The sequence below is a fragment of the Neopsephotus bourkii genome, unplaced genomic scaffold, assembly GCF_033783945.1.
Source record: "Neopsephotus bourkii isolate Nb327-2 ecotype Australia unplaced genomic scaffold, CSIRO-AGI_Nbou_v1 NB_1067, whole genome shotgun sequence".
Taxonomy (NCBI): Eukaryota; Metazoa; Chordata; class Aves; order Psittaciformes; family Psittacidae; genus Neopsephotus; species Neopsephotus bourkii.
In genome coordinates this window covers 584303-595774 of record NW_026901555.1, presented here as the reverse complement: position 1 = coordinate 595774, position 11472 = coordinate 584303, and the positions used below count along the sequence as shown (strand labels likewise).

The window sequence follows — 11472 nt, the reverse complement described above, 5'->3', positions numbered from 1 at the left end:
TAGAATTAAAGCTGCTGTAACCTTCAAAGGCTTTAGGGCTGTTTCAACAGCTGAGTTGCAAAACAGCTCTGTCACAAATTACAAAACCAACTTGATGGTTTAAATAGGGGAGAAAATATGATTCACTTCAGTATAGATTTATATACAAGAGAACACTCTCTTGACTCATTTCTCACCTTCTAGACCATAACCCTGCTGTGGGTTGAAGCCATTTGTCCCCCAAACCTCATTCTCCATACATAGGAGAGAGACCCAAGTGACAGGACAGGAGGCCTGAGCCTGCCTCTCCTGGGGACGCACCCTGCTCCAGGCAAAGCAAAGGGGCAGCCGCTTCCCTACCTCTCCCCCGAGGCAAGGCTTGGAAGCTTCATTGTTCCAGACTCTTATTTCAGCATCTTCATTGCTGATTCTGAGCAGAGCCCAAGCTGAACAAAAGTTAAGTGTTCAAATACTTCAATATAAGTTCTGCTTGAGATGGGAGGGCAGAGGGTCACCTTTTCTTCCATCTCAGTTTAGCACAGCCTTAATGGTGTATGTGCAAACCAGAGGGGTTTCAATGTGTCTGGAAGCCTAGAGATGATGCTGCTGGAAGTCAGACTCTAAAACCAACTTAGAATAAGGTCTTTTTGAAAAGAAATGTATTTTCTTCATAAATACAGTACAATTACATTTTACAATGTCTTTTTACTTTCTAGACATAAAAATGCTAGCGTTTAAAAAAGAATTCCTATACAAATACATGAAAAGAGAACCCCCCCTCCCCACAGCCCCCACCCCTGGCACAGAGTAAAACCATCAGTCAGGGCATGAAGGAGCACAGTGAATCCTGGCTAACCTGTGCCAGCCCTCACAGGGAGGGAGGGAAAGTCACATCAGGGGTTTGCTTGCCCTGATTGCACTGAGTTTGTATCACCACCATTCCATAAGCAATCGAAAATGCACATCATCTGGCCACGGTGGTTGGGATTCACTGTATGGGTGTCATGGCTCACAGGATGCGGGTGTTCCGTGTCTCATGTGCCACTGGTCATTGGTGTGGGCTCCTGGAGCAGGAGGTGTCCTTGGAAATGGTTCTGGCCTAGAACTCTAGAGGACCCCTCCCTCAGGCAGCCTCAACAATGAAGCAAAGGTAATGCCAGTTTTCAGCCTCTCACTCTACACTTGTCACCAGAGGCAGAGATCACACACGAGTCAAGTCATTTCAGCCCCTTGATGGGCCTTGCTGATCTCAGCCCCCCTTCAGAGACTCCTGAGGAGCAACTCACAGATCCTCATGAGCCCTCAGACCACAGGCACAAAATTGCTGCTCTAGACTCGACAAGAGTTGCCAGGTAGGAGCTATCTGAAGTTCATAATGACAACAGGTCAGATGGGAACAAAAGCCTCTAAAGCTCAGGCAATGCGCTGTCAAAACCCAAAGGAACTGCCCAAGGGAAGGACTTGTGAGTTTGGCCATTCTGTAAGCGGCGAAAGGAAAGAGGAAAAATAACTAAACTTGATTTTCTCGTTTTGTTCTACAAAGAAGAATATGTGGCTTTCTTTATAAAAGCTACAATTCTGCTTCTAATACCCGAGTTTCAGAAAAACTCTTAGTCTAAGATTTTGGTTTGCAAACAAGGCCATTGCAATCATTGTGTTAAAATCACTTTCTACTAGAAATAAGCTCTACAGAAGGAAAAGGAACTAGGTGTGCAGTTTGTCTCCTTAAAGCAGTTTCTGTTTAAAAACAAAATACAAATCTGTACAGAGAGACTGAAGACTATAGTACACATCTTCCTCAAAGCAAGCAGCTCTTAGATTCACATCAGGATGGCTCTGAGGAAGCTCAAGGGAAAGAATACATTCCTGATGGCTCCTGGTTTGTCAGCACAGGAAAATGACCTCAAACTTCCATGTCAAAAGTTTTGGGGGTTTTGCTTCTGGAAGATATCAAAACTACAAAATAAGGTAAAGAACCTGACCTAAGCAATGTAAAACTGCACCATCTTTTTCCACAGGCAGAGAGCTGCCAAGGCTCCTGCAATCCTGGCAGAGACCTCCTGCTTTCCATTTTTGGAGGAGACAGTTGCTGTCCATCATTTGTATTTTATTCACAAAAAACTATTTATATCCTTTATTTCTCTGTGTAACTAGATTACAGTGGCAGTCAGTTTGAAAATAATGAGCTGCAAGGAGAATAAACCAATTATTCCTACCTACTCCAGCTGAACAGCCAATATTGATTGGGGAAAATCACTTTTATAAACCAGATTTTATCTGTAGAGGATCCAAACTTAGATTAATGCGAAGCAAATGAGCTGGAACTGTTTATCTAGAGCCCTACAGTTGCAAAACTTTTTTCCCCACTGCTGAGAAGTACTTGTGAAGATGGAATGTCAATTTTCCTGACATTAAAAGAACAGAAAAGCCCTCAAACATTCCTGCCCCCCTCTCAATGGCATTTGATCTCCCTTGTATTTCATTCTAAGGCCAAACTACAAAGTACAATATAGGTTATGCTGAAATGGCAGAAAGATGGACACCTTGAGACTGAGAAAAGCTCCTCCTGCATTTCCAACAGCTGTGGAAGAGGAAGAGGAATCACTTCAAATCATCCAGGGTGTCATTACTAAATATACTGGGGTGGAATTAAGACAAGAGAAATAAAGGTAAGACATTCTCAGTGATGAGAACAAAGAAGCTGTCAACAGTTTGTCCAGAAAAGGGTGGTGAACTAATTCAGATCATTAGGATACACTTAAGTAAGGAAGCTCTAACGCACTGTCCAGAAAGACGTTGTCCCATATGGCAAAAACAGTCAAAGCCTCAACGTGCAGCTCTGAAGCGTCTGAAGTAGTGGTGATGCAAGAAGAGTTTGTGCTGCCTGTTAGTTGCTGGTAAAACCAAGCTATTTAGGCTTAGTTCGTATCTTGCCATAACCATTTTGCCATATTGAGCTTTTGTGGGTCTAGGAATATTGTCTGAAAAACACTATAAAGCATCAAATCTGCTAAAAATGATGGGAAGTGTTTTCCTTGGGTTTTACGTGATTATCCCTAGAAGACAAACAGAATTCAACTCATGGCTGATCTTTAGGCACTGCTAAGTCACCTATGCAGGAGACAGAAGGCACCTCCTTTCACCTCCCAACCATGCACTGTGAAATTCATGTTGTATCTGTTCATCTGGTAAGGCCATTCCAGTTGGACACCATATGAGCAGTGTCAACTAAGTAGAAATTGAGGAAATTCACTGTTTGATGATTAATTGCTGGTTTTCCTTATTTCTGGGGTGAAATGAACTCAAATGAAAATCTGGCTACTCTAATGCTGCACAAGAAAGCTGAGACTTGCCAGGTTCCCAATGCTAATTAAATATTTTAACATTCAAGTAAACAAAAGTAGTTTTTAACAGAGATTAATATCGAAGTGTTTTAATAAAATGCAAAGACAGTAACAAAAAATACTCATTTACGTCTATTGGTCTTAGTATCTCCTTATAGCATCTGCAACCAAAGCATTGCTGCATCCTGTGCTAGTTCTCAATAACCTGAAAGTGAACCGAATGACTTGAATGTGTAAGTTTCTTCTGTAATGCCACTGGGACTTCCCTTAAGCTGCTCTCTCCAGTTTGATGAAGAAACAAAGCACTCTGGAAGGAGAAAATTTGTCATCTGAAACTTTACACAGAGCTTCTCTCTAAAGCTCTCCCTCTGAGGTTTTGCTATGTGAAAAAGAATTTACTCTCTTCAAGAAGGAGAGACATAAAAAGTACATTTGAAACACAGAAAAATCTGCTATGGAGAAATATCTCCACAGATGCAGCAGACTAAGTTGCTAACACTGAAAAGCAACAGGGCTTGCCACTTGCACTACAGTAAATTTGGAGTAGTTCCACTAAAGCCAACTGAGTTACAACAGCAGAAATCTGATCTAACAGATCAGGACTAAGCCTGTAAACTCTCCTTTTTTAATATACGTAAAACATGAAGGCAAGATATTATTTACTATCCACTGTATAGCTTACTGAAAAAGTACTTCAGTAGAAAAGAGTGGCAAATCTTTCAATGAATCTAAACTTGCGAAATGCGACATTAATCACCGGAGTCTTCTTTTAATAAAGAAATAGCACAGTTTGGGAAGTAAAAAAAAGAAGATGGAAAACTGTCCAGCCTACGGGTGTGAAAATACCTATTCTGAGTTCTTACACTGAGTGTAAAGAGAAATCTCCCTTGATCACAGCTCACATTTATAAGTTTCTCAGAACACCTGTATTCTAAAACCACTAAGTGATGCTCATGACTGAGTCCCTGGTTCTGCTCATGAGAAGGGCATCATGCTCACCTTGCTGTGATCAATTTAGATATTTAACCAACAGCTGTGAGAGGAGGTACTTCTGTTTAAGAGACTTCAAACACTGAAATGGAATATCTGATGTAGTGCACCTAAGTTCTTGGGGTTTTTTTCTCCAGATGTTACAAGATACAGTATTTAAACAATAACAGGGAAACTTCCAAAGAACAAGTGTTATGGGTTTTTTATAATTTAGAACAAATTATAAATTAACCTGTCCATACTTTTGAGACATAATATACAAGAGCAAACCGCTGAGTGTTCTTTTATTAGTCAGGTACTACATTTTTTCCCAGTAAAAATGTCTTTTAAGAATATCTTGCTACTGTACCCCAGCTCAGATCCTGGTACAGCCTTTCAGATGAGGTATTCTACCATCTCTCCATCTGGGAGGTCCTGCCCCATGCTCTGAACAGGGGCTTTTCTTTCAAGGGTGCTGGAGTGGAAGACTGGCCCATCTATGTGAGGAGGAAAACCAAGAGAGAATCAAAGCTGTAACTTCAATGAGGTCAGAAATAATGACATTAACATGTTAAAAGTCATCTTCTATCACTGGCCAAAAGACAGCTGACAACTCCTTATTTTATTTTAAAACATTCAATTCTTAATGAATGTAGCCAGATAAAGATACTTTATCAAATTCCCTTTGGGTATCTCCCACTGATACACAATGGCATGTGAAACTGGAGTGACTGCATTTAAACTAATGTCGTCAGTATAGACTTCCACCACAAAAAACTGTTCCCCTGTCTCGCCTTATACCCATTAAATAGCTCAGCATGGGCAAAATGCACAGCAGACCAGCCAAATTCACTCTTCCATAAAGAACAACATAATTGTAACGTGTCTGTAACTAGAAGAGGCAAGGTTGTGTAATCTGCATTGATTTGGCAGAGTGGGCTGGAAAATGAGCAGCTCTTGCCAGCTCAGAGCTCTGTGGGAAGCAAATTCAGCTTCTGTGACAGTCACTGTCAAGTGGATCTACTTGGGCCAACGCTGAGGTCGGTCCTGAGACTGGGACAGCACAATTATGAGACAGTTTTGTCACAATAATTACCTTTCCTCCCCCTTACCTGAGTCCACTTTGCTTTGAATACCCACTGAAACGCAATGGCGTTTCTACAGCCCATTTTCATACACTGTTTAAACCCCTCGTGCTACTCACAATTTACTTCAGAGTAGACAATGACTCAGAGACTACCCTGGGATTTGCATATACCTGCTCCAGTTCTTAAACCTTGCTATACCTTTCCACTCAGTGTGTCCATGCTTATGCTACCACTTCAGGCATTTTTTTCTCCCTTCAGAGCAGTTGAGGCTCCTCAGAACATTGTCACACTTGCCTCTGAAACCCTTCTGTCCTCACAAAAACTAAACCCAGTGTTCCTGAATGGAAGAAGGTATGGCAGAGCCTGTGCCACTGAGCAGACCTGATGGTAAGCCAGTGGCAGGGACCCCTCTGGGAGAGCAGCTGAGCTTTGTTACCTGTTTTGTCTGTGCTGTAGGCCAGGTTGGTACTGGGGAGTCGTCCTGGTGTGGGGGCTGCAGCAGAAGGTGCAGCTTTGCTTTGTTCATTGCCCCGGTCAGTCTGGGTGCTGCAGTCTCTGCTGCCTGTTTTTGAGTGGGCTGACAGCAATGGTGTGGAAGGAAGGACAGGAGAGGGGGTGGAGGGAATGGATTCGGAGCGATATTCTGTTCCCAGCAGAACACCTTTGTGTAAAAAAAGAAGAAAATGTCACAGTCCCAGAAAACTAACTGGTATCAGTTCTGCACCACTCTTAGTACTCGCTCTAGGGTCTGGGAAGTGCTCTGTGCTTCAGCAGACAGCACTCATTTACCTTTCTAGAGCACCTTTCATCACTGAGTGCTGAAGTACATGAAGAACAGCAGTATCCTCATCCATCCTGCATGTGAAGATACACAAGCTTGCCCTAACTCCTTACTTATCTGTCTCCAAGCAGTGGCCCATCTACGGCAGGGTAAATCTGCACAGTGAAATCAGCTGCAACAGAGTCTCATTTACATTTCATGGTCTTATAGGGATGGCCTCTGGGCATAACTTCCCCTCAGAACCAAAAAACAAAATCATCTAAGATTTGCTTTATAACAAATCAGTTTCTCTGAATAATGGTGTTGAGCCATTCCAGATAGTAGTGTGCGCTTGCAGCCCAGAAAGCCAGCCGTATCCTGGGCTGCATCAAAAGGAGCGTGACCAGCAGGTCGAAGGAGGTGATCCTGCCCCTCTGCTCTGCTCTTGTGAGACCTCCCCTGGAGCATTGTGTGCAGTTCTGGTGTCCTCAACATAAAAAGGACATGGAACTGTTGGAACAAGTCCAGAGGAGGCCACGAGGATGATCAGGGACTGGAGCACCTCCCGTATAGAAGACAGGCTGAGAAAGTTGGGGCTGTTCAGCCTGGAGAAGAGAAGGCTGAGGGGAGACCTCATAGCACCTTCCAGTATCTGAAGAGGGCCTATAGGGATGCTGGGGAGGGACTCTTCATTAGGGACTGTAGTGATAGGACAAGGGGTAATGGGTTCAAACTTAAACAGGGGAAGTTTAGATTGGATATACGGAAGAAATTCTTTCCTGTTAGGGTGGTGAGGCACTGGAATGGGTTGCCCAGGGAGGTTGTGAATGCTCCATCCCTGGCAGTGCTCAAGACCAGGTTGGACGAGGCCTTGGGTGGCATGGTTTAGTGTGAGGTGTCCCTGCCCATGGCAGGGGGGTTGGAACTTGATTATCTTAAGGTCCTTTCCAACCCTAACTATTCTATGATTCTATAGGAGCCAGGTCAGTGCAGGTGCAACACTACAGGACAGCAATCCTGATTAGTATGTTTGCTCCTATTCAAGGAGACTTTACATATTCAGATAGCTGTAACAACCCAGATGAAAGCAAGCACTTGGGAATTCTGAAAATTATAACTCAAATATCCCTAAAGTCAAGTATCAAATTAGGAATAAAGGCTTACATAGTTGAATGACAGAGCCTGGACATCAGAAATCGTATTTCCCAAAAGTGATTAAAACAGCCAGTCGTGATAAAAGTGTTTCATCTTGCTTCCAGTCACCTTTATGGCATGCTGATCTGTCTGTCCAATACACCTTCTTCCTTCTGCTGCTCCTGCCTCCCCTCTAAGCAGTCACTTGCATATCTGAATTGCCACTGTTATCTAAAACTTACCTAGGCTGCCTTTCCAGCTCTTGTCCTCTCTCTTCTCCTCCAGGATGGGAGTGCTGCTCAGTGTTGAGGAGTGGGACAGCAAGCCAGAGCCAGCATTTGAAATGGACATCAGTGACTTGGCAGGTCTCATTGAGGACAGCTGGTCTGTCTTTCCTGGCTCCTTCCGGGAGCGCTGCTGCAGAACTTTGATCATGGCATCCTTCTCGATGATCTGAGCATGCAGAGTCTTAATCCTTTGGAAAAGTGCAAAGAAAACCAATGTACCTGTACTCCTGTCTCCTTAGACTGAGGCCTCAGTGCCCCCATGGCTGTGACTGGGACTCCCTTAGGCATTTGGGGAGGCAGAGAGAGGATGCTAGTGAACTTGCTGCTCTGAATACTGGCTGCTCACTGACCCACCAGAGAATATCATGCATGAGACTTCCTGTACACATGCATGAGTGAACAGCACTGAGATACCCTCCCACCTCTGGCTACTGGAAGCTGCTCTAAAGAGCCATGCACGGGGCTTTGAGACAAAGCTGAAATGTTATGGGCAGGACATGAGACCAACACAAAGAAGCTTAACACACTTTGAGGAGTCTGCACTGGACCTAACCCCAGGGAAAACAGTTCTATGAGGCTTTTAAAATGTGGCTGGAGCCTGATAAAGATGCCCTGAAGAGAGAAGAGCAACAAGCTAAATGCAGAAAATCTAAGACAAGACTTTTTTGCACTAGTGCTCAGTATCAAGACAGGCTTTGGATGGCCACATAGATAATTCCTTGGCCAAAGGAGCGTCTGGCATCCTACATCATTGCTATTGGTGAAGACACAAGAATTTCTGGTCCTGAGGTGTCTAGCCAGACAATTAATTTAAAATCCCTGTCATAAAAAGGCCAGATAGGACCAAACTGCATTTTACCTTCCCTCCATATCGAGACACCTCCTGTTGGCAAGCAGGATCTCTTCCTCCTCCTTCTGAATGCGAGCTTCCAGCGAGGTGTCATAGCTAGGGTTAGGCGAGTGGCTGATCACTGTCGTGTCCCTGAGAACAAGCAGTAGAGCAAATGAAAAAGCAGTTAATTTTGCTGTTTTCCTCCTAGCAGCACAAAATTATTGCTCAAAAGTAACAAGCAATAATATCCACTTTGAGTGGCTCAGTGTCTTCCAAAAATCCCACTTTCAGTCCTAATGGAAGAAGGATTACAAAAATATGCAAGTCATTGCAGCAATAGTCAATCTACCAGCAATTTCAGGCCAGTCCATAATCTAACTGATTCACTGAGCTATTGTAATCCCATCAATGAGGCAACTCCAAGGACACGGGGAGGAGGAAGAATGGCATAGAACACTAAGCACATTTCTTCACTTGAAACAGCACAAACTTTGCTTTAGATGTAAAGTTCTTTCCCTTCCCATTCCAACAGTATCACACAGGGAATCTGAGTGTCAAGGGAACTAAGCATGGAAGTTTCTTAAGCAACCCTAAGCGGTTTGTTCCAAAACACTTGGAGTGGGTTGAAAACAGTTTTAGACTGATTCCATATAGTGCCTGGTGTTAACACTGTGATACTTGTTCAGTCCACTAATCAAAACATAAAGGTGCAGAAGTACTGACACTAATGGAATACTCTCCTTTGGAAGAGAAGCAGCTAGAAGGAAATCTAAAAACAGAGGCTGGCTCTTTCCTGACTGTCCATTTAACAAAACCTCAACAGGCCTAACATATCCCCTCTCATTCCATGATAAACAATAGACCAGACCCCTAGTTATCAGCACACGCTGAAAATATGGCATGTCCTCTAAGGACAAGCAGTAGCAGTAGCAAGAGCCCTTAGAGAATCTCTGGGGAGGTGGAAAACTGCACAAGAAGCATCAATACCCTAAAATAACAGCCTGCTGCTGGAGCAAGATAAGGTAATTCTTTAAACACTAATACAGCAGATCTGCAGCTTTACCCCTGTATTCTACTACGATCTTACAAGCAAGGGAGCCAGTTGTGATAACATCCTTATTCCAATCAGGTTCATAAACAATCTAAAACAAAATCTGCCATCAAGAACCAGAAACTGGTGAGGCATGAAATTATATGTAAGCAATATCTAATGCTAAAGAGTCACGCTCCACTAACAGCTCTTGTTTACCAACTAGCTGAAGCACTTGGACCTATTTACAGCCATAGGAAGCATTTCTGTTCAGTTGTCTTGGAATGTGAGCTTGCTCCCAGATTTCAGACACCACTTCCACCCCCACAAGCAGTGCTCTCCATACACTGCAGAATGTCTGGAGCAGAATTCCCTAGTAGATGTTTCTGGTTATAACCATGTTGAGGACAATACCACAAAGTAATTTGCAAAAACATGCTGGAGAACAAGTCAGGCATTCAGGGTGAGTTCTATGAATCACCAAGCTTACCCCAGCTCACATGACTTCAGCAAGGACTGATTCTTGTTTAAAAACTCCCCAAAACAAACAAACCTCTTCTCATACACCTATTTTTGAAACAACAGCTTCTAGGAATGGCTCAGAACAGTTCTAGTCTAGAAAATGGCTCCTGCATGAGGAGGAATCTTCCCCTGGAAAAAAAAAGAGTCTCTAATTGTTGGCAATTGCACAGCTCCCAGGAAAAGCAGCCAAGCTCCACTTGCATGCAGAAGTCTGAGAAGCAGCTCAGACCACAAGGCGAGGTATCATGGGAGGGTGGTATGACAACATTCCTTGGTGGGAAATATGACATTCAACTGGAAAAAGAAAATAATCCCAGTACTATGAAAAGCCCTATTTACCTCTGCGCAGCCACAGTTGCAGCTGCATCCAAAGCAAACTGTCTCATCACACTCTCCTCCAGGTACTTCTGTTCCCACTTGGTCATGTCAGCTTCCAGAGCAAGAATCCTTTCCTCCTTCTCACGCAGGAGCTCCATAAGCGCCGTGGCATTGTACTCTGAGACGTTGGCAGTCTGAGATGTACCCTGACGCTGGTTTCCAAAAGCAAGGAAAAGGAAAAAGCAGTGTCAAGATGCATCTGTGAGGCTCAGGGGTGGTTTGTTTGCTTTTTGTCTGAAGGACAGAGGCTGGTCCAAAGCACCACTGGCTTGGGGCTAGAACCCCCTAGAGTGAAATGCAGTGGGCTATGCCATACTGGGCAAACCAGCTGATGGTAATCATCTCCCTTAGAGCTTAATCTGAAACATCTGCAGGGATAGTTCAGCCTTACTCCGTCAAAGCCAGGCAACAAGCTCATATAACGCAAGAAAGGCTCCTTCTATTTTTCATATATTGAAACTCAAATGTCATAAAACATCAAGCACTGCTCCCAAGAAAGGCAGCTTAACTCACAGCTCTAAGTGAAGCTCCCCATCCATTTCCATCAACTGCATTTACAGAATAGGTTTTGCTGTTTGGGTTTCTTTGGGTTTTTTAAATGCAAAAGCTTTTTGAAGGGCCTCTTTTCAGAACAGTTAATTAATTTTATATATAATCACAAAGTGTGAACAAAATCTTTTAAATCATTTAAAAGCAAATATAACCAGGTTACTTAAAAATAGAACATCATCTCAGTTAAATGGCTGTGACGGATCCCCTTTGCTATTTTACCTAACTTTTCTGGTTGGAACAGAAAAATTAAGTCAAGGTAAAGCAATACAACAACCAGCAAACCCATGATTCTAGCTACCAATTACAAGATAGAAGAAACCACTGCCCTTTTATGTGTCGTGTACAATCCTACAAGAAACCTAGTGTGGCACAGGGCAACAGCAGGTACCTGCTGCATCCGGAGAGATTCCAGTTCTCTCTCCAGCCGGGTCCGCAGCCTGTGTTCCAGCTGTTCCCGTTTCTCACATGCTGCCTGCAGCTGAACCAAGGCCTGCTGCATCTTCTCTACCTTCTCGACATAGACCTGCTTCTTTTTGAGCTGAAACAAAGGAAGAAAGTCCAACGTCAGTTAAATAATAAGAACAAGTGAGTGAAGTT

At 43.5% G+C, this 11472-nt stretch overlaps 1 protein-coding gene across 6 annotated transcripts in view; it reads right to left on the bottom strand.

Annotated features, from left to right (window-relative positions):
* Nucleotides 1-616: 616 nt before the first annotated feature.
* Nucleotides 617-11472, bottom strand: part of AMOT (angiomotin) — a 61924-nt gene continuing 51068 nt past the window's right edge. For all 6 annotated transcript variants that reach the window (XM_061361862.1, XM_061361860.1, XM_061361856.1 and 3 more), the window contains 6 exons: nucleotides 11264-11413; nucleotides 10285-10475; nucleotides 8421-8543; nucleotides 7517-7749; nucleotides 5817-6041; nucleotides 617-4789 (listed from right to left, as the gene is read on the bottom strand). In XM_061361862.1, the coding sequence (XP_061217846.1) occupies nucleotides 4689-4789; nucleotides 5817-6041; nucleotides 7517-7749; nucleotides 8421-8543; nucleotides 10285-10475; nucleotides 11264-11413 (1023 nt within the window). In that variant the 3' untranslated portion in view covers nucleotides 617-4688. The remainder of the gene's footprint in view (nucleotides 4790-5816; nucleotides 6042-7516; nucleotides 7750-8420; nucleotides 8544-10284; nucleotides 10476-11263; nucleotides 11414-11472) is intronic.